A 24,369-nucleotide genomic window follows, 5' to 3' on the forward strand; every position below is an offset into this window, starting at 1 on the left:
TACACCATAAGAAGAAAGCTTATGGAGAAGACCAGCATGCCAAACTTTACCAAAAGTTTTTGAAATGTCAAGAGCAATGGCCTTAATCTCTCCACCTTTATCTAATGCACGATAAAACTTATCAGTTATTACTGTTAGCAAATCAGCTGTAGAACGAGAAGATTGAAATCCATATTGATGGTCAGTTATTAGATTCAAGATGAGAGATTAAGTGTTTGTTAATTAGAGATTCAAAAACCTTGCTTATGATAGGAAGAAGACTAATGGGACGGTAGTTAGACAAATCAGATCGCTCTCCAGAATTTTTGAAGATAAGGATAACAGATGCTGCTTTCCAGCAGGCTGGAAAGCAAGACTCTGATAAGCACTTGTTAAATGGTTTTGAGAGTATAGACGACAACTCCGGAGAACACTTCTGCAAGACAATAACAGGTATGTTGTCCGGGCCACAAGCTGTAGAAGAGTCTAGGCAGGAAATCACTTTTGAAACAGAAGCTGGAGTGATACGAATGTCAAGCAATGGATCAACCTGTTTGTTGGCAATATCAGGTAGAACGCAACTAGTGGAATCAAGAGATGACATTGATGAAAAATTTTTAGCAAACAATTCAGCTTTGTCTTTAGGTGAGGTGACAAAGTCTGAACCATACAAGAGAGGTGGAATTATAGATTTGCCCTTATTATTGATACTATTAAAGATTCTCCAGAAGTCACGAGAGCCTAATTTTTGAGATGAGATGCGAGATTTCATGACCTGAGAATAGCGGGCTTTGGCATTAGACAAAACCTTTTTACAATGGTTTCTAGCAGTAATAAACAGATGTCTGTTTTCTGGAGAATTGTTTTGCTGATAAATATGGAAGTAACGATTTCGATTGACAATCGCAGCAGCAAAGTGTGAGGAAAACCATGGAGGAGAGTGAGGCTTGACCTGGAATCGTTGAGAGGGAATAAAAGATTCCATTCCAGCCTGAATCCACAAAATTATGTAAGATGCGCATTTGTCGACAGGAAGACAAAAGATTTATACCCAAGGGCCATCACGAAGAAAATCATGGAAAGAATCCCAGTCAGCTTTACTGTAGTTGTAAGAGGTACAATAATAGGGGGATTCAGGTGATGAAGAAGAATGAGGTATTAGTTTTAGAGAAATCAAACTGTGATCAGAAGCACCTAAGGGTGAATGTGGAGAAACTGAGCACTGACTAGGATCAGAAACAAGACATAAGTCAAGTAGAAAAGGCAAGTGATTCGGGTTGTCAGGAAAGAGAGTTGGAAAGTTGACTATTTGAGTTAGGGATTGTAAAAGGCAAAAGTTGTGGGCCTTAAAGCCTGCAGAGTCACTGACACTAGAGCCAAGCCATTCAGAGTGGTGAGCATTAAAGTCATCGACAACAACTATATTAGCTGATGGATAAAGAGGCTTGGTCAATATGATCAGAAATAACATCAAAAAGAGTGCAGTCTTGAGATGAAGGAGAGCGATATAGAACAAATAGAAAGGCAATAGATGAAGTGGTGCTAAACAAAAGCACATGAAAGAATAGTCTTAAAACCTAGTTTCACGACAAATGGGCGAATTCTTACGAATGTAAATGCCCAGGCCAAGCATGTGACTATTGAAGTCTTTACGAATTAAAGAAAGATAACCATCAACACTAAAATCGCAAGATAAGACATCTGAACTCAAATTAGTCTCACAAAGAGCGAGTAGGTCTGGTGAACTTTGCAAGAGATAAGACTCAACAGAAGAAAAGTAACTTTGAAGACCACGAATATTAGTGAATGATAGGTTTAGAGAACTTGGTGATGATGATGGTTTTTTGTGTTTTATAGTTTTTGGTACTTTATTCATTTTAAAATTAGATTGAAGAACTTGAGTTAAAGCATAGATAGTACTCAGAACACTGTTTAATAGCCCAAGCAATTGCCTCATTACTACTAATAAACTCTAAGCCGTAACAAAGGGCTCCAAATGTGGCCTCCGCAATGCACACCAAAAGTACAAACAGGGACAACATCTATGCGCAACATGGCACTGTTAACACTTTGATATTTTTCAGCTGTTGATGGAATTAGCCTCTCTGAGAGCTACACAGAGTTCGGGAAACCTGACTACCAGCCGGCCTCAGAACCATAAATTGAGTTTTAGAGCTGTACCCTCATTAGGAGATAATAAAATGAGTTGCCTAGTCATAAAAACAGAGATACAAGCAAATCTTATGCATTGAGTCAAGAAGATCCAGCATTCAAAATCCTAAACTGGAAACAATGTATTAAAAATACATCTGCGCCAGCCTAATAGATGGAGAAGGGGTGCGAAGCTGGTCAACATACATATATATATATATATATATATATATATATATATATATATATATATATATATATATATATATATATATATATATATATATAAATATATATATAAATATATATATAACATACATATATATATAATAATATATATATATATATATAATAATAATATATATATATAAAATATATATATAACAACATACATATATATATATATATATATATAAATATATATATACACATATATATATATATATATATATATATATATATATATATAATATATATATAAATATATATATACACATATATAAATATATATATATACATATATATATATACACATATATATATATATACATATATATATATATATATATATATATATATATATATATATATATATATATATATATATATATATATATATATATATATATATATATATATATATATATATATATATATATATATATATATATATATATATATATATATATATATGTACTGTCTCAAAGTATCTTAAGTTTTGAAACAAACAACATTTTGAAATATCTGTCTCATCTCAAAATGAACAAAAAAAGTTATTGACTTGTACTTGTGTCTCATTATTGATTTCTTTTCAAAAATCTGTTGCCATCAATCCTTGTCATCAATATCAATTATCATTACAAAAGTTTTCTTGTCTTAATATGTCAAACCAAATCTTCTTCCATTAAGAACATAAAACAAAATCTTCTAGCATTAAACATAAAATGAAATCTTCTTCCATTAGGGACATATAACAAAATCTTCTTCCAATAAGGAACAAGACATTATGTTTTAAAGGACTTAAAAAAAAACAAAAAAGGAAAAGACAATTAATATACATACAAATAATTATAAAAAAAAAGCGAGTAAGTTTGCTATTATTTTAATAGAAAATTTATTGTAATTTAATATATTATTAAATAATATAAGAAAACAAGGTGTTGATAAGATATTAAAATAATATCAGACACCACATTGTTTGATATTATTTTAATATCTCAACAACACCATGTTGTCTACTATTATTTTAATGTCTTAACAACACCATGTTGTCTACTATTATTTTAATGTCTTAACAACACCATGTTGTTTGATATTATTTTAATATCTCAACAACACCATGTTGTCTGATATTATTTTAATGTCTTAACAACACCATGTTGTCTGATATTATTTTAATGTCTCAACAACACCATGTTGTCTGATATTATATAAATATCTCAACAACTTTATTTTGTCTAATATTATTTTAAAGTCTCATCAACACCATGTCTGATATTGTTAACCACATAAAAATCATCATTTTGGATTTACTTGTTTGAAAACTAAATGCTAGGTATTTTTTCTGATGGAGGTGTAAAAACATATGATTGACATTAATGGCAAAGAGGGAGAGAGTTGGGTAACCTTCATCATAAAGAAACAACAAGCAATAAGGAAGCTTTCAATAAAGTTGACTAAACTATTTAGCTTCAAAGCTTAACACTATTGCCTTTATCTCGCTGTGAAGCGTATTTTATTTTGCATGTCTTAATATTATGCTAATATTGTTTCTCTTGAAGGCTGCTGTTACTTGTTTTTAATAGCATATGAACCTTTGAGCTGCTTGCAATGACCAAAGTCTACGTGTTTTAAACAAATGCTTTAGAATAATCAGATTTCTTTTAGTAACTCTAGTATTGAACCACCTGAAGCCAGATATTTGAGAAGCTGTTAGAATTTTGTCATAGTGATAAAGAATATCATAAATAGTTTTGGGCACTAATTCAGCCATGAAACAACAAACTACATAAATTTATTTCAAATAAATGTTGCGGGAACAAAATTTGTACAATTGTACCAAGCTTACCTTTGTTTAATGTCATTTTTTAAAAATATTCCTTAAAATAGTTAAAGTTAATGATAACAGGAAGAAAAAAAAGAAAACTTTATAAAGCCAAATGGATTATTATGAAATTAATGCCAAAACTTTACAAAGCTGAAAAAATATGCAAATTTTGCTTATTCAACTGTTATTAATAAATAAACAAGTTTCAAGATAACTTGTCGTTGAAAAATATAAAAAAAGCATATAATATATAATAATCTCACCATAGTTTTTGCTGTTTTATCATAGACTTTTTCAACAAAAGGACGACCTAATGCATATCCAAAATAACGTAAAGTAGAACTGATGCAAACCTCCCATCTTGGTGGTCTATCTGTGAGACTATAAGCTTCTAATTGATATTCGTCAAAAATTTCTTGATACTTCCCTAAGACTAGAGGAGCCATGACATTAACTGCTTGCCATATTATGTAAGAGGATTGTGTTCTTTATTAAAAAAAAATTTTTGAATGTCAGCATAACTTTAATAAATAAAAATAATTTCAAAGAATAAATAAAAAATAACATACTTTTTAGGTAGTTTGTTGAACAACTTGTAAGCTTTTCCTATAAACTGCGTACTGAAAGAGACAATTCTCTCACTGGGTAGGACTAATAAATTGTTTTCTTTAAATATGTTATTAACAAACTTCAATAACCAACTTAACTAAAGTATTTAAAACATTTTTTTTCACTTAAAAGAAGTTATCAACTAATGTAACATATATAAAGATTGAGATAGTGCTAGATTAACCCCTAACAGAGCCTCTTTGCTGTAAAAGTATACAAGATTTTCTTATGTGAAAAAGTTTTTATTTAATTTTATAACTTTGTAAAAAAATATTTTTAGTGTAATTATACAAGCACAGCTTCTTTTTTTTTGAATACTTTATTTATTTTTTTTAGTTAATATACTTTTTCCTTTTCTTTTTTTTTTCAGAAACCTGTCACTTTCATGAAGTAGTAGAAAATCTAATAATTTAACTCATATAACAATCATTAATTATTTATTTCAGTTTGTTTCTTGCTTCAGTTACCATTACTGAGCACTCCAATAAAATAATTACTCAATTTGTGTCTAGACAAAATATTAAAAATACAAAAAGTATACAATTAATCATTTAAAAATAAAATGTGTCCCTAAGTAACTACTACTAATGTAACTCTTACTGATGGTTAATCCAACATAGACTTAAGAAAGATATAAAAAGCAAATAATTAAAATAAACAAAGTTTTAACAATAACTAAAAAAATAATATTCTGAAAAAATGGTTGTAACACCAGAACAATATTAAACAAAGTATTGTTAACTATTAGAATTTAAAAATATTTAAAAAAGTAAACCGGTATTTCAGTACGATTTGAAAATTCTTCTAAAGTCATAGATTCATAAATAGAGTGATAATTTCTTCTATCCAAAACTGACATAGTAATCTAATGTAAATGTTATTAAAAATATTAAATTGAAAATGTAATGATAATCTATTATTCCACTGTTTATAATTGTTACAGCATATATACCTAACCCAGTACACTCTTTTTTGTCATTATGAATATTATAAAAAATTGGAATTTACATTTGCTAATTGAGTTTCAAACTCCATCACATCATTCATATACTTTAATCCTGTTTCATTTGCACCCATTTGTTTAGCTATAGACTTCATATACTTCAGATAAGCTTCACGGTGCTAAAAAGAACATTTAAAAAAAAATATATACATATGTTTGTTGTAATTATTAATTTTATATATAAGTCTTCAGTTGGATTAAAATTTTAATAATTTAAATAATTTTAAAAAATTTTCTAAATTACCCTTATATGAAAAGTTGAATTTTTCAAGTATGATTCTTTAGCAAGTGAAATTCCTGATTGATCAAACTATGTCAAAAACAAATATATTTACTACTTATTTTTACATAATTTATTTAATACAATGTAGAATGCACAAACTGTATGGTATGTACAAACAGTACACAAGGTGATAAAATGTATGAAGCATGCAAGGTGATAACATATACGAAACAAAAGGTGATAAAGTATATGAAATACATAAGATGATAAAATATATGAAACACAAGGTGATAATATATATGTTTGTATATATTTTTTATTATATATTTTAATATGTTTTAATATATTTTAGTTATTACAAATATTTTGAAAAACATGCTAGTAAAAGTTATATCAGTTATGAGAATATAGTTCTAAATAGAAAAATATATATTTCTTACAATAATTTTGTAAAAATTTTAATTTAAAATTCTTTCATAACTATTATTATTATTTTTTTTTGAATCTATTATTTGAAATAAGGTAAATAATGAAATATATTAAAATTATTGAAATTAGGTTTACTGAAGATATAAAGTATATTTTAAATCAGTTCTAAAAATATTTTGTTATAAATTTTTTGTTATAAACTTAAAAGGTAGTAAAACAGAATCAAACATTAAATAACACATCAAAACACAAGTACTTAGGAGTAAAAAAAACCACTTTAATAAAAATTTTATGACAATAACATCAAAGTTATGAATGCTAAATTGAAATTGGGGATCTAGAACAACTTTAGCTGCTACATGCATATATGAATCAAAGATAATTCAATCTTTGAAAGTTGTTGCATATTTCTCTCAACCAATAATTATGCTCTCAATCAATAATTTTGCTCAATGCATAGCGATTGCTCAGCAAAAACTAGTTTAGATCATTTCAATATAAAAACTAAAGTAAAGAGTACATCACACAACATATTTAAATTTTAAAATCTATTCTTGCATGCAATGTTTTAACAAATATTAACGCAAATCTAAAAATTGTGTACAATGTTTTAACTAATATTACCTAATATTAAGCTTCATGGTTAAATATGCAGCAACAATTAAACAGCAAGTATTAAATTTAATACTTGCTGTATCAACTCGTAAGCCATTTAAAATGTGCCATTTCGATTATTCTAATTAATTGATAATTAATCAAATGGATAATGTAGACATCACATATATAAGTACCTTGAATGTAAGATAAATAGAACTTTACCACAATAATGTTCTGGCTGGAATTCTTGATATCTGCTGCAACATAAACCTGCAGAACTGGAGCAATACTTATATTTTTATGTACAGTGGTTAATGCTTCTAACGAATCCCATTTTGATTCATCGAAACTTTCATCTGTTACTGGCCATGAACCTATAAAATTTCACCTGCTTAAAGTAAAAGTTAAAAACATGTAAAAAAAAAAAAAAGTTGTTTAATATAGATTTTTTTTTACATTAAAGTGTTACTGTTATATAAACTTTAAGTTACCTGTACCAAAACATTGTACTGTTTATTCTATAGCTGTAAAACCATTTATTTATTTATTTTTTAATATATTTGCTGATTTATTTACTTAAAGTTACAATAAATAAAATAAACAAACAAGCTGTGATATACATTACAGTGTATAGAGTCTAATAACAGTAGATGTCAGACCGTAACAGCTATTCACAGTTTTGCATATAATTGTCATAAAGGATTTTGAAGGTTATTTTAATTAACTTCAAAACCATTTAAAGAGTATAAATATTTCTGTCACTATTTACCATTATTAATAGAAAATTATTAAATAAAAAAATTAATATGTAATTTTTTAACTTTATGGTTAATACTTTATGCATACTTATGACATAAGTATGCATAAAGTAAAATATAACATAAGTTATGTTATACTTATGCATTAGAAATGACATTTAAAGAATGTAGTATTGTTGTTGTTATTTTAGTACTAATAATGTTACCATTATTATTGCTATAAATGCTACAAAATTTAAAAACATAATGCTAAATTTATTAAGTTAGCTTCTAAATGTTTTTAATTATTGGAATAAAAATAGTTTTGAGACTATAACAGTCTATAGTTTACAGTATAAACAGGGGACGACTAAATAAGCGCAAATTTCATAAGTGCGAACTAGCATAAGTGCGAATGTCGCAAGTGCGAACTAGCATGAGTGCGAATTGACTTAAGTGCGAAATGCCAACTTGCACTTAGGTTATTGCACTTTGCAATTCTATTCGGCGCATTTATGCCAATTCGCACTATTGCCAGTTCGTACTTATGAAATTCGCGCCTATTCTGCCTGTCGATAAACGTACTTTATGGATGATCCCTAAGCAAAAATTCACAGAATGATAAAAAATACTGAACATTTTTGATTGGCAGAATAAACGTAGTTTGTGATCATGATTTTTTTCTCTAACTTTAAAATCGGAAGAAAAAATTGATTAGTTAATTAAATGCTAATGAATTTTTTTAAATGAACTGAATTTTTTTTGAATTAAACGAATTTAAAGTTCAAATAAAGCGATCATAAGAGTTTAACCAAAATAGTTATCTACTTTTGCTTAAATTGTTTACTAATCTCAAAATTTTGGGATCAAACGATGAGACAGTTTTCGTGTTAAAGTTAAAGTGTTAAAATTGATTCGATAGAAAGAATAAAATAAATTGTAATTTTAAGATAGAAGCAGACTAAATACAACAGACAAATTATTTCATTATATAAGAAATTAGTATCTGAATCACCCGCCTAGAAAAGGTAAAACCTATTACTTTTAAAAAGTAAGACGTTTTACTTTAAAAAAAAATCTTTGACTTTTTAAAAGTAAATCTTTTTACTGAGAGATTATCTTTTCATATTATTTTCAATCACTCTCAAAAAAGGAAAAGTTTTTTAAGTTTAGAGCAGCCGTGGCGCAGTGGTTAGAGTTCTGGCTCAGAACCCAGAGCTCCGAGGTCAACACTAGCTCTAGCCTAACAAGCGACATTGGTACGGAAGGAGGCGTGAACCTCTTGTTAAATGCTCTCCGGCGGTGCTCTAGGATAAGACCGTATGGACTTCTGGGAGTACCAAAAATAGCCACATATTAAAAAAGTAAAGAATAAAATTAAAGTAAAGAAAAGACACGTTAGGAAAAAAGTAAAGTTTTTATTATAATATAAAGTAAATATTTTCAAGAAAAAAGTAACACTGTTTAAAAAAATTAATTTTTCTTTTTTAAGAAAAAAGTAAATTTATCTGTTTTCTTAGCGGGTTGTTAAATGGCTATCGTTTGTTTTGGGCAATTGAAAACAATATGCTAAAACTGCTGTACAAAGAAGTGAAAAAGTTTGAGAGTTAAGAAATATGAAAATTTATATTGTATTTTATGAAAAATTATTTATAAAAATTAATTAATTTTCAAATCAGCATTTTTTTGTTGATTATCAGCGTTTTTTTTGTTGATTATCAGGCTTAATAACAAAATGACCTTATGAAATATTGCGCAAACTCAAAAAGTGTAAGGCATAATGTGCTACGGGTTACAAAATTTAGGTGAAAGTAACAAAAATTAAATTTGATTGCCTACATTTCATTATTTTTTATTTCAGCCGTTCAGTGCTGGTGGGCAACCTGTACATAAATATTTCCAGCGCTAAATTACTATTTCTAAGTATTTTGTAATTCTGTAAAAATATTTTTCAGAATATAATTGATTAATTAACTTGTTTGTTCTGAAAAAACTTCAAGTCTAGTTTTTTTTTTTTTTAGAAATAGTACAAAATAGTTAACTGCAATATAATTATTTTAAGACACATATAAATAAACATTTTAAAAGTAGTTATCAATGTGTTCCGTTACAGTAGCATAAGACGCCTTGAATTACAATAACAAAAGATTTAATATTTGTATAAAAGTTTTCAAAGTTCCTAACTAAAGGTTCTTCGTTGCTTGAAACTTTCTTAAATATTCAGCATTTGTAAATAAGTTTTCCTTGATAAGCTATATCAAGAGTAGGACATATAACTTATTTAAAGGTCTGTTAGCATGTTGCCATCAAATCAAATGCCGCGGTAGCCTCTAAAAATATACAATTTAATTTTAACAGATGTTTAAAGCAAGGGTATAGTTTTAATAGAAGTTTTCAAAAAGTTGTAATTGTTCCTTAAAATGCATAAAATATTCTAAAAGTTTTTGGATCTTTTTTAAGATATAAGACTTATAGATTAATCACTTTTTTATTATCAGCCAATTTTGATTTTAGTTTTTCAGCTTCTGTGTACTTATTATAATGATAATCAAGGGATTTAGGTGTTTTTTTTTCTGTCCGTAAGAACCTTTTCTTTACACTATAAATATTTATATTTTACCGCAAGACTTGTTATAGCAAACATTGAGTTAGCACACTTTAAATCAAATGCAACAGAATACATTGTATCGGTAGTTATATGGCAAGAGGTTGCATCTCATTATAATGGCAATTAGATGTATACAGTGGGCATGCGTCGTCTGAAAAACGTCCGCTAGATGTCTTAAGGACGTTTGGACATCCGTGAGACGTCTGACAGACGTCTCCCGGACGTCGCGTGCCTACTGGGTATTTAAAATTAAGGCCTTTTGCCATGTTGATGAAAACAATATTTCTAGGTGTCAATAAGTTCTTCATAATAATAACATCTTTTTTTTATCTTTTTATTCCGAAAATTTAGACATAAATCTTTTTGCTACATCAAAGATGTGCGCATGAAAGATGTAGCAAAAAGATTTTATGGAACAAACTTCAAAAACGCAAAAAATGTAAGATACAGCTTACTGCCATGTAACTACCATTATTTTGAAGATTAAGTGGAACTAATTTGCTCAATCTATATTATAAACTTTTTTTGATTGCAAGTAACGTGTTCTCAATTACAACTTACGTCTCTTAATTACAACTTTCATGTTCTCAATTACATCATACATTTTTTAATCACCACTTTTGTGCTCTCAATTACATCATACGTTCCTGTTACGTTTCATCTTTACGTTTTTTTAAAATAGCTGTTAGTTTTTTTTTAAATGGCGGATATTTTCAACTTAAAATAATTTTTATTTTTTTATTTTTCTATGGAGCAGCGTGGCGTAGTGGTTAGAGCGGTTGCTTGAGGACCAGGAGATTATAAGAACATTTCACTTCCTAGTTAAATGCTCTTCAGCGGTGTTCTGTGATATGGCCGCAATGACTTTTTAAATGAAACTAAATAATTGAAGACTTCAAACCTAATGCTCACAGAGGTTCACTGGGGTAAAACTATCAAACTATCGTTTGTAAACATTTTTAAGAAATCTTTAAATAAAAAGAATTTAAAAGATATAATAAATTATATCAACGCAGTGAAAATCAAACCTTAGTTTTATTTTTGTTATGTAATATCCTTTATTAGCATTTTAAAATTGATATCTTAGTGGTTGTCTTTTTTTTTGTTTTGTTTTTATGTAATAAATTTTATCAGCACAGTGGAATTCAAACCATTGTTTTATTTTTGTTATGTAATATCTTTACTAATATTTTGAAAATGAAGTCTTGGTGTTTTTGTTTTTTTTATGTAATAAATTTTATCAGCACAGTGGAATTCAAACCATTGTTTTATTTTTGTTATGTAATATCTTTACTAATATTTTGAAAATGAAGTCTTGGTGTTTTTGTTTTTTTAATGTAATAAATTTTATCAGCACAGTGAAAATCAAACCTTTGTTTTATTTCTGTTATGTAATTTTTTATTATTAGCATTGTGAAAATGAAATTTTAGTTATGTTTTTGTTTTTTTGTTTTGTTTTATTATATAGTAGCTTTTATTTAACAGTTAAAAACCCACAGTTAAAACTAGTTTTATTTTTGTTTTGTAGTAAGTTAGCAAAAGTATGGTAAAAGTTCTTTTTAGAATTAAAATATCTGAAATAATTCAAAAATTATTTAAATTTCAAATATTTTTGTTTTTAAAACAATCTAATATTTTGCTGTCTGACTTAAAAAATTTCTGTTTTCAGTTCACATTAGATTGAGTAAAATTTTTTTGCTTTAAAATTGGTCTAATCAGTACCGTAGCTAATCAGTTTGAAGCCCCTTTAAAAACCTGTCAATAGAGCCCCAAAATGTTTAAAACTTTTCCACTAGGTATTATTAAGGTGGTACATAGGTAAATAAACGAATTTGAAAAAGAGTTAGCATCTGAAATTTTCACAAAGTTAAGTCTATATGGTACTTTATGTGCTGAAATTAAAAATAAAAAGGTTCTCAAAATATTTACTTCACACTACTCCACCGCAGATGTACACAATAAATACGACAAAAATTTTCATTGAATAATATAAAATTTAAGTCTTTAAAATAAAATATTAAACATTTTCTGAATTTCAGCACACTCTACATATATCAGGGAACACTTGGTCCAAATTTGATAGAAAAAGCTCAAGTACTTATTTCAGAATCCTTGCCAGAAGATCCAAAAACCTTGAGAGGAGAAAATCAAATGTAAAGTCAAAAAACAAATTATATTAAATTTAAAATTCTCCTTGTCCATAAACTTTGCCTTCTTTGTCCTTAATTTTGTCATCAAAACCTTTTCTAGTTGCTCTCAATCTCTTTCTTTGTTTTTTACCTTTGTCACTAGTTTTAATGTTCATTTTCTGAATGCGGGTTTTATTTTTCTGATTCAAACCGCGAGTTGAAAAAACTCCTTCAGAGACGTTTAAGTTTTTTAAAACTGACAAAATACCAACTCCTCCATCATTGAATGTCAAAACAGCTGATGCAACTGCTATTTCAATAATGGTCTTACCAACATAAACATTTTTTGGGGCTCGCATCCACACTAGGTTATTTAGCGATTCATTTGCATTTTGTGTTTCTCCATCTAGACATCGTTCAAATAAAAACTGTCAGCACCTAAATCCTTCCACGAGAAAATTGGCTTAATTAATTCACTCATAGGTTTTGGTATGTTTATTGATTTTTTTATATTTAGATGTTTTCATTAGTTTATCTAACTGATATTTACACCAAGTGTTGTTATCCCTTGGGCAGTATTTGTGCCGGTCGTCATCATTATTGTTTTCTGAACAGTGATGGATTAGTGCTGCAATTGATTTTTTCATACCATAAAGATTACCTTTGTTCTGTCTTATACATATTCCATAATAATTTTGAAGACTGTTCATAACTTTGTCAGTCATTCTACCTTTACTTGTCAACTTCTTGCCATCACTCAACAACTTTCCTTTATATGTATCCTTAAGTGCTCTTAACCGTGCACCAACTCGTTTTTGTACATGTCCGACACACTCAGTCTTTTCAATTTTATAACCTGGATATAGATTAGCATCTACAATAGCTTTATAGGATTTGCTATCTCCATCACCTCGATACTTTACATAGCGTAAATTGTATTTTGAAAGAGAACGATTAAACATTTCAAGCACTCCGACAGATTTCATTGCTCCAGAACTACCAAAATGATTAATTGGGCATGTATGAGATACAAACCATACACTGTACTCTGGGGATCCTTTCTTAGACTCTAAATATTTACAAGATTTACAATTTTTAGCTAAGGTTTGTGTATCAATGCATTTATTGTTAGAAATTAAAGTATTGACTCTATTTAATGAAAAGAATCGGCGATGCTGCCAAGTTCCATCAACACTAACAGTTACATTTTTTATTTCATTCCCTTCATTGTTAAATGATGCATCACCTGCAAAACCATTGTCAACACATTGCAGAGATGCCACAGACATTGATTCAGAACAAGCTTTTAAATAAGCAGTGTGCATTTTTTCTACAATATCATTATATCTTGGTAAACTCATTGGTGGTGGAATATTCATGACATTACAAAATGTCTCTATGGCACTATGTCCTTTACCAATCTCTCGAAAAGCTACAATTGATCTAATATTAACATCAAAGGTTTTTCTTTCTCTCTTTGAATCAGGATTAGCAATCTCTTTAGAGCTATACAAGTTTTTTGACCATTTACATACAACACAATGCAAAACAAATAAATGTGACAACCCTTTTTTAGATTCAATTTCATGAGCAAGATACACTTTTGATTGACAACTGGGACATATTCCAACCAAATTAACAATTGTTCGCAATATATCTGTGTTAATTAAAACATAACATTCAATGTCATCTACAGTTTCAGTTTCTTTTTGTAATTGACGAATCTTAATGCAGCTTCCTGGCTGATGCTGAAGCGGATATGATGAGTGGTGCTGTTATTTGTGTTGATGTTTTATTTACATCTAGAGACAATCCTGTTTCTGAAGAAGATATATCTATTGATTTTTTACGTCCCCAATACTTTCGAACAGACGATCTTTTTTTTTCTCTTCTTTTAGAAGAACCCATATAAAAATATTATACCAAGAAAAAATAGTTCTTAAGAGATAGTGTTTCTCTAAAACTAACAAACGTGATTAGTGGTTTGAAATTATATCGTTTAGTCATTATGTAATAACTTTATATAAAGCTACATACACACTACGTTTTTATAAAGGATAATAAATACAGAATCAATAAAATAAACTACTTTTTATAAGGTTAATGTAAGGGTAAAATGTTGTTGCTAAGGGCGTTGCTATGATTTTAAAATAAAGTACTAGTATAAAATTTTTAAGCCTTTAAAGAGGGTTTTATTAAAAGATATTACGATAAATAGAATCTAGAGTAAATTTTGAATAGAATAAGTATAGTTTCCAAAAATTGATTTTTTCAGTTTTATATACCTATGTACCACCTTAAGAAAAGTTACTAAATTTACCAAAGGGCCCCTAAAATTCGCCGAATTCAGGAATTACATTCTCTGAGTCTCTAAGTTTTACTTTTTTTTTTAATTTTAACCAGCATTAAGGTTTTTATATTCAGTTTATGAATATTACATAAATCTTTTACATCATCTAAAAAAGGAGATTTAACTGAACAGTATTTAAGTTGGGAATCAATGATTTCATAGACGGATAAATAGATTTACTTTGTTTTGGAGTATATAAATGTGAAATTAGTCTTTTTTGGCCGGTAGAGCCGACCAATATAAAATTAATTAAACATTTTTAGGTTTGCGCACTACCTTCTTTTTTAGTCCGTTTAACTGATATAATTACTTTTTGATTTTGTATTGTTAAACAATATCTTGGTTAAATTTTTTTAATGTATAGTTTGCTGCAACCTAGTGCCTAACCTTAACATTCCAGTAGTGGGCCAATACAGCGGTCAACATTAGGTAACAACGTGGTAAATGAGCTAGTAAAACAAATTATAGTATATTATTGTAATCGAGTTAAATTTCAGTTTAAAATCTATTATTACAAAATTATCGAAATAGACAAAAGTATTTTAGATTTTCAAAGTTCAATGGGAAAAATTTAAACACTATTTTGTGCAAAACTTAATTGTGAATAAAAAAATACAAATAAATTTTAAATTATTATTAATATTACTTAACATAAATTGAAGTAAATCAAAAAACACCCTAAAATGAAAATTTCAAACAGTTAAAATTTAAAGTAGGCGTTCAAATTACCAACAACTTAAAGCATGAAAATCAAGGCAAATTTGCCGCTGCCAGGCCAATAATGTCCTTGAAATCTTAAAACACACCTTCATCAGCTGAGACACCAAAATACGGAAAAAAACATTACACCATCTATATAAGCCCACGAGTTGGCAGTTACCGCCTGGTGTCCATTCCTTGAAAAAGACATAAATGCAATAAAACGCATCCAGTATTGAGGTACCAAAGTTTTGCACAAAATAAGGCGGTTCGACTGCAAGACGAGATGCATCAAACTCGGACTCACATCTCTACTAGATAGACGTTTGCGCGGCAACCTCATTCAAAAATACAAAGTTGAGAACAACATCAACTTAGTTAGCTGGCATATTTTTCCATTTGACACCCCACCAAGTTACGGCGCTTCCATCGTGACAGAGACTACAATTGCCTTGTTTGTTTCAACTTTTTCAACAACCACGTTGCTCATCCATAGAACGCACAACCAAAAGAAGTTTTGCAATCAGTGTTAACTGCATCAAAGCAAAATTTGATCAGCTTTATTCATAATTACCACAGCGCATCATCTTTCGTGCAGTCATGCACTAGCTAGCCCGGCTAACTATTTTACGGAACACCCCCCGTTCCGCAAAAGTTTAACTAGCTAATTCATTTTTACGTGTATAAATAATTAAATTATACACGTAAAACTTTCAATATAAACTAATGTTGCTAATCTTGCTAACGAAAAAAAAAAATGCTATGGCCAAAAAGAAGAAAGTGCTTAGAAGTTTTTTTTCTTATTTTTTATACATTTGTAATTAAATCAATTCCGGGCGGAAAAAAATGTCAAAATAATAGTACTACAAAAATAATCTAAATAAAATTTTTTTTGTATTCGACTTCTTGTTAAGTTTATTTATTAAAAAAAAGTTTGATGTTTGCTCAAACAAGTGATTTATTCAATTTGTAGTGAAATATTTGCGTAATGAACCATTTTTACGGCAATAGTTAAATAAAAAATTAACATTAACTAACAGTAGACGTAAAATTCAACTTAATAATAATAAACTGTTAATGTGCAGCTAATTTTTTAATAAGTATTATTTAATACTTTGAAAAGTCTCAAAGTATCTATTATTGGCATTCAATTGCAACATTGAAAAAACCAAATGCAACATTAAAAAAAGCAAATGCTACATTGAAAAAAACAAATGCTAGAAAGCACTTCTATAAATCATAGTAAGTAAATATAAATATAAAACAAACTTCTTTTTTTTATATTTAGTTGGAGCTATTATTATTATCTGTTCATAAATACTTTAGGCTGTATTAAATCTATCATCAAATTGACCCATACTTGTCCCACTTTACCTTAATTGCACGGTTCCTCTAATATCAAAAATATACTAAGTTATAATTACCTGCTGTCAAGGAGATGGAATCAGGTCCGGAAATTTGCTTTATTTGTTAAAACTTGTTTGGTGCAGTACATACATTATATAAAAAAGATATTAAAATTATTCTAGAAATAATTTTTATGTTTCACTTCTCCCCACTCTCCCCTATTATTTACTATTAATATGTGCGCACTTTGATATTACGTAAAACATTGCTTTAAAGAAGAAGAAAAAAGATTAAATGCAATAAATATCTTTAAAATACCCTTGAAACCAATACAGTTTTACTTACATGAGTGGTTCGAACTTTATTTAAAAACTTCATTGCTTCATACTTTAAAACGTTACGCACGAACGTAAGAAAACGAATTTATAAATTGAGCGCATTTTTTTAAACCAGGCTGTTTTTTGTAATTAAAATATAGAATTGAAAAAGCACAAAACATTTTTTGTCATAATACTATTTAGGCTAATTAATTTTTTAATGTAGTTTAAACATTTAGTTCGAGATACTGATAATGTCAAAAAACTGATAAAATTTTCAGAACGCGCACGTCACAGACATTTTTATTAAGCTAAAAATTTCTAGTATAACGCTTATTAAAAGTTGTTATAGAGTTCTATCATTTAAATTTCACTATATGTCACAGTCATTCATAAAAAGTATTGATTTAATTATACAGTAATTACTTTAATTATGCAATACTTGTATTGTTTGACATTCACGGAGAAACATGAAAGGAAAAAATTATTAATTTAAATAAAAACAAAAAACAAAAAAAACGTTTAAATTAAAAGGAAATAAAATACTGTATGGTGCCTAAAATTTTAGCGTTAGTTATCCCAAGAGTATATTAAACTCAACCCCATGCTTTGATAAAGCCACGCAACAAAAAAAATCTATGCTTGTTTTCACATTACACGCTAGTATTTTCTACATATTAACTAACCCCTCTCCCAGTTCAGTTTCTTTAACTCTTTATCAATTTACTAAGTACTTTATATATATATATATATATATATATATATATATATATATATATATATATATATATATATATATATATATATATATATATATATATATATATATATATATATATATATATATATATATATATATATATATAAGTAAAAATTCTAAACACAAGATTATTGTTATAAGATAAAAAAAAAAACAACTTGTTATGACTTACCCATATCTTTCACTAATTTTTTCATTGGCAAGTCACCAATTTGTTCAATTAATTTTGTATTTGTACATGATTTATAAAATACGGCAGCTTTATCCAAAATCGGTGTCTAAAATTGTTTGAAAGTTTGGTAAAAGTTTTTTCCAGTACAAATAGAGAGAGTAAAACAATTCATAAGAAAACTTCAGAAAAAACTTCACTTTTTACTTATATTAAAAGTTAAAACAACAGCTATAAAGTGGCCCTGGACAAATCCAAATGCGTACTGCATTATCGAAAAAATTTTATTTTTTGGCGCAGGATTCTTTAAAATCTAACTAAAAAATTCTTCTAAAATATCTTCTATATTTTTTTTTTTGTTTTTTTTTTGTTTTGTTATTCGCCTCTTCAAGGCCAAGAAGGCCACTACAGATGAGGAGGCTACTTAATAGTGGTTATAACCCTCTCTCAACTCTATAACTCCGAAACACGAACCTCGACGAACAAGGCCGCTGCGCGGATGAACAAGTTGGGGATCGAACTCGGAACCTCTCGCTTATGAGGCGAGCGCTTTACCACTTCACCACTACCGCATAGTATACAATATATATACAGTATATACAATAAACTTATACTATATACAATATACAATACTATATACAATAAACTTGTATAACAACACTATATAATAAATATTCTTTCCAAAAAAATAACGGTTTCAGAAAATAATTCTGATTTCTGAAAAAAATTTTGATAATTTTTTTGAACTTTTTAACTCATTTATAAATATCCCATTTATGCATTAAGCTAAGGTTGGAAAATTTAAAAATTTAAATAAAGGATTATACAAAGATATTTTTATTTTTTTAATACTCCAAAATATTTTATAAAGTTGTATTATTGTTGACATTCTTGTCTGTGCCCTCATTACCTTCTATAAAAAAACCTCATTAACTTCTAAAAGTTTATTAATTTAAATTTGTTTAGCCAACAGCTACAAGGGTTTCCCATACGCTGCGTATAAGAAACCCTCAGGCATATAAATTGTTCAAAAATAAGGAGCGTTTTTAAGGCATGAACTTTTTTTCCATTTGGAAGTAACTTTTCATACCATTGGGAAACAAAACTTCTGTTGCCTGACACTGATTTTGTAGTTGAATAACATTCTATTTCGTCTTGTAGAAGCCCAAATCAAATCTAATTTTTAGTAATTTGAGGCTAAGTGGCTGCATGCAAGTACTTTATAAACGTTTGATTAAACATTTTGATTGAACATTTTGGATTGCAATTTTTCATGAATGTCGTAATGGATTAAATAAAGGAAAAAGCAAAACTAACATTTTTTTTTCATTTGCTGCTAATTAAAAAAATAAAAATACATTCAGCTATAAGAAAAAAAAATGTTTGAAAAAATGTTTTAAATTTGTTTGAGCAGCCGTGGTGCAGTAGTTAGAGTTCTGGCTCAGAACCGGGTTCGACGGGGACCACTGAGCCAGAACCCGGGTTCTGGCCCAGTGGTCCCGGGTTCAACGCCGGCTCTAGCCCAATAAGCGACATTGGTAAGGAAGGAGGCGCGAACTTCTAGTTTAATGCTCTCCGGCGGTGCTGCGTGGTAAGACCGTAAGGACTTCTGGGAGCACCTAAAAAAAAAGAAAAGAAAAAAATAAGAAGATGCTTTGATTTTAAAGTTAATAACTCCCGCTCTTATTGGTAGGCATTCAGTTTCGCAATGATATTGCCATGTCTTTTTTCAAATTAAAAATAGAATTAGAAATCTTAAAGAGTGCTAAAAAAAAAAAAAAAGATTTAAAAAAAAAAAAAAACGAAAAAATAATCAACAAAGTTGTAAATTTATCTTTAGATAAAATAGAGTAAACTGGGGTATTAGTAAACGCTAAGCTTCAAATTCAATTATCTTTTTTAAAGAAAAAATTCTTTATAGTTTTTTTTTTATAGAGAATTTTTTACATTATATAAATATATAAAAATTGAGAAAAAATATTGAAATTTAAAAAAAACAACTGATTTTTACGAAGAAAAAAAGCACTTACTTTTCCCCTTAGAATTTAGGAAAAACTAGTTCAATTTTATCAACATTTAATGTTTAAACTAATTTTAATTAATACATTAATACAAAAAAATTTTATTGAAATAATAATTAAAAAAGATTAAGATATTAGGAAAATCAAGCTAAATTAATTAAAAAAAGATTAAAAAATTAATCAAATATTCGAAAAAAACTATTAATTAAATAAGTTTGAGTTTTTTCATGGTCAGAAGCAGGTCCGCGGCATTTTTTCATGCAAGAAAACTCTTCACCAATTTTTTATTTTTGAGTAAACACGATTGGCAAACCCAAGACCTTCAATTAAAGCTTCACATTGGTACCAAATGTTACTTTGAGTTAGCAAAGCTCCTTTCAAACTCTGCGACACTTTTTGCACCTCTTGATGTCTTTGTCTTGTCTCAGTTTTTTTGAATGTTGCACTTGCTGAGTTTTATCTGAAGCTTTACTGAGGTCAATCTTGCGTTTCTTTAATTGCTTTGACTATTTGACCTCATCGTCTTGCTCTAGTTTGTCGAGCACCTCAGATGCTCTTAGACACTGGCCTTTAACTCTTGAAATATTGACTCTTTTGGATTTTTTTTTATGGTTGGCGCTGTAAAAGATTTTTCAAATACCTTCGAGTCTTTTTGTGAAGTGTAAAGCAACATTTGATACGTTTGAGCACTAGTGTTGTTGTTACATTTTGAAGTTGGCAAGTTGTTGGAGTTTTACTTCGACTAATGTTAAATTATGATATAATCTCGGATGAAGATGTTGTAGCAGGCTGAAATGGTGCTTGAAATGTTTGACCAATTTGTAATTTTAATTGATCAAATTTACTAATATCAAGTAGAAAAAAACAGTATTTTGAAATCCAGAAATTATTTGTGTTTGTGTAAATGCGCCATCGGTGCTGAAAGGTTTCGCTTGTAGTTAAATAAGAATTTCTTTTATTGTTGAAAGTTGTAACTGCATAAAATACTGTAAGTAATTTGCGCCAAACACGTCTAACGCAATAATATACGTCTACGTTTAACGGTTGAAGTATGTTAGACGAATGAGCCAGTAAGCATATATGCCTGATAGTATTGTCAATGTAAATACATGTACGTGTAAATACATGTACGTGTAGCAATGTAAATAATGTACGTGCAACATTGTAAGTAACAAGTGTGACATGTCCGTTCAAGGCTAAAATATGAATACATGTAATTGAAAAAATTATGTGATAAATAAATCAAACTACTCAATTTAAATAGATCAAACTAATTACTTGGAATTAATTTGATTGCCGGTATAAATACTTTAGTGAGCCATTGAATAAATTCTTCCTCTTTCATCCAACAAAACTTGAATGTTGTAAATACAGAGTTTGGTGGTCCCACGTGAAATTAATTTGTAAACTATAAATAGTGACAGAATGATACCGGTAGTGCTGACATAATTACCGACTATGTAATTATGTTTTAGGCCTCTGAAGCTTTACTGAGTGATTTTTTGCTTTTTTGATTTGTTCTACTGCAAGTTGCAATTGCTCTTCCTTGTTGCTTGCGTTTTACGAATGTAAGTACAAGTCAATTTTGTCTTGAATTTTTATATATATTTACGACTTATTGAATAATGATTAATTTAGCCGCGCTCATCTTAATGCATAAGTGTGAGCAATTAGCATATTTACTCTTTCTTTGAAAAACATCTCAGTTTTTCGCTCATAACTTTTTTACGTAACTACGAAATATTAATTTTGAAAAGAGAGTCTTGACCGTCGTAAAATTTTCTACAAAACAGCCTTTTTTAGTTTAGTAGGATTTAATTTTAGCTTTGAGAGTTTTAAAGTTGATTTTAGAAAAAAATTTTTTACCAAGGTGAGAATTTTAAAGTTTGCAAAGGCAAAAATACATTTTTAAAAATAATTTTTACACCTTTAGATAGAGCACAAAATTCTCTACAAAAAGGTGCATTTTTAAAGATTTTGTGTTTTCGCTTTCTATAAATGCAATATAAACAAAATTGCTAAACTGTTTACTTTTTTTTTCATTTACTCTTACCCCATTTTAGTTTATTATTTAAAAGCCAGAAAATAATTCGAAAAAACCCTTCAGTAAGCCTGAGGACATTATAATGAAATCTATCATTTCAAAAACGACCCAAGTCCAAGTCCAACTTAAAAATCAACAAAAAAAAGTTGTTTTTTCATAAAAAATGTCTCTAAAGAAACTAAACATAGGAGTAGATTTAAAAAAAAACCTATAATTTTTATGTTTTATTTATTATAAAAAAAACAACAATTAAATAATTAGGAAATTTTTTTGACAACAAATTAAAAAGTTATTAACTTTATCATTTAGAAGAAAATCTAGAAGTCAATTATATAATTGACCAAATACAAATGTTAAATTGACGAAGAAACAAAATTTTGTGAAGGACTTTTGATTACTAGAACGATTTTTCATTTATTAGAATCAGGGCCGGATTAGGACATTTTTAGGCCTGGGGCTGTAAGTATAGGAGGGCCTAATGTGGCGGTAAGGTAAAAATGCCGAGCGTTAGCGAGGCTAAACCCGGGGTCAGTGGGCCGGAGGCCCTCAGCCGAAGGGGTTTGGGGGGCCCCCAGACCCCCTAAGTAGCAGGGTCAGGGGGGCAGCTGCCCCCCAGAATTTTTTTTTTCAGTCTTGCTAATAAAAGGACACAATCTAGGTATGTTTTAGAGCATTTTTTTTAGAATTTTTTACCAACTGGTTAGGTACAGCTACACAATTTTTTTATTTTTGTTCAATAATTCACTTAATTGAATCTCATTCTTCTTCTTTTTTTGCATTTTGTCCCAACCGCTCAGGCCGCTCCTTTTCATTTTTTATTTTAATTTTGTAAACGAATGAGCAATCCTGTAATTTTCTGCGGTAACGGAAGTGATCATAAAATAAAATAAAATAAAAAAAATTTAGATGTTTTAATGTTTGAGAACATTCAAGTTTATTTATGTTTCCATCTATGTCCGCACAACTATTAGTTTTTTAAATACACGCTAAAAAATTAACTTCGTGACATATAAATTTTCTAATCAAATAGGTTTTATAAGAGAGTGCTTTAAAATCATTCACTAATATAATTGTTTTTCCTTTAAAAGGTTTTTACATCAACGAATGTTTTAAAAGCATTCTCTTATAAAACCTATTTAATTAAAAAATTTATGTCACGAAGTTAATTTTTTTAGCGTGTTTTTTAAAAACTGATAGTTGTGCGGACATAGATGGAAACATAAATAACTTGAATGTTCTCAAAACATCTTTATGCGGAAAGATAATTTAAAAAATATTTGCGAATACCAAAATTCCGCCAAATATACGAAGATAGAGATATAGTATATCTCTATTCATTTATTTATTCACAACGCCTCCGCAGCTCCCAATAAATTGATTTAAAAAAACTGAGAAACATAGGAATATTTATCTGGTTCCCAAAAAAAAAAAAAAAAAAAAGTCACGGGCCTTAGGGCCTATTTTTTTTATAAGGGCCTGGGGCTACAGCCCCATCCGCCCCCGCCTTAATACGGCCATGATTAGAATGATATTGGTAAGTAAATCATAAATTTGATAAAGCTCTGATAAAAGTTGATCCTAAACCGCTTCCGAGTAAGAACAAAACGTATTTTAGACGCTTTAAATACGTTTATTTTTATTGTATTATAATTCTTAAATTTTTTTTTTTTAAAACTGCAATTCAAGTAATTAGAGATTTAGATTAAATAAAAATTTTCAACTTACAACAGAATTTGCTTCTTTTAATATTAGTTGATTCAAAATTTGTTTTAAAACTTCTGAGTTTTGTTCTGCAAGCTCATCAAATCTGCTATACCTTGTACGAGAATCAGGAACTGGAACACTTTTAAGCCAGCCTCCGCAAGCATATTCATAAAAATCTTTGCATGGATCAACCTCGCTGTCCATGACGTCAATAATCTCTATAATAATAAAAAAAAAACTTTTGTCAATTTTTTTGAATTAGAAAAAAATATTTTTTACTAAAGCTAGCAACTAAACTTAAGCGCTCGTCTTTAACTACTATCCCAGCCGCCTGCATTATTAGGTCAATTGCTCTTTGCGTTAGGTGGCACAGCTGTATTTAATTTTTATTTGGAATAATCACGCTTTACGTTAGCTGGTTAAATTATAATTAGGTTAAACTATGT

At 28.6% G+C, this 24,369-nt stretch overlaps 1 protein-coding gene across 1 annotated transcript in view; it reads right to left on the bottom strand.

The window, feature by feature from the left end:
• Positions 1 to 24,369, bottom strand: part of LOC100202134 (endothelin-converting enzyme 1-like) — a gene marked incomplete at its 5' end in the record, with an annotated part of 49,650 nt that overhangs the window by 23,461 nt on the left and 1,820 nt on the right. The window contains 8 exon segments of the mRNA NM_001309749.1: positions 4,441 to 4,663; positions 4,747 to 4,883; positions 5,562 to 5,651; positions 5,795 to 5,908; positions 6,034 to 6,099; positions 7,261 to 7,412; positions 18,158 to 18,263; positions 23,945 to 24,141. Coding sequence (NP_001296678.1) covers positions 4,441 to 4,663; positions 4,747 to 4,883; positions 5,562 to 5,651; positions 5,795 to 5,908; positions 6,034 to 6,099; positions 7,261 to 7,412; positions 18,158 to 18,263; positions 23,945 to 24,141 — 1,085 coding nt within the window.

The sequence above is a fragment of the Hydra vulgaris genome, chromosome 06 (assembly GCF_038396675.1).
Source record: "Hydra vulgaris chromosome 06, alternate assembly HydraT2T_AEP".
In the NCBI taxonomy this organism is placed as follows: domain Eukaryota; kingdom Metazoa; phylum Cnidaria; class Hydrozoa; order Anthoathecata; family Hydridae; genus Hydra; species Hydra vulgaris.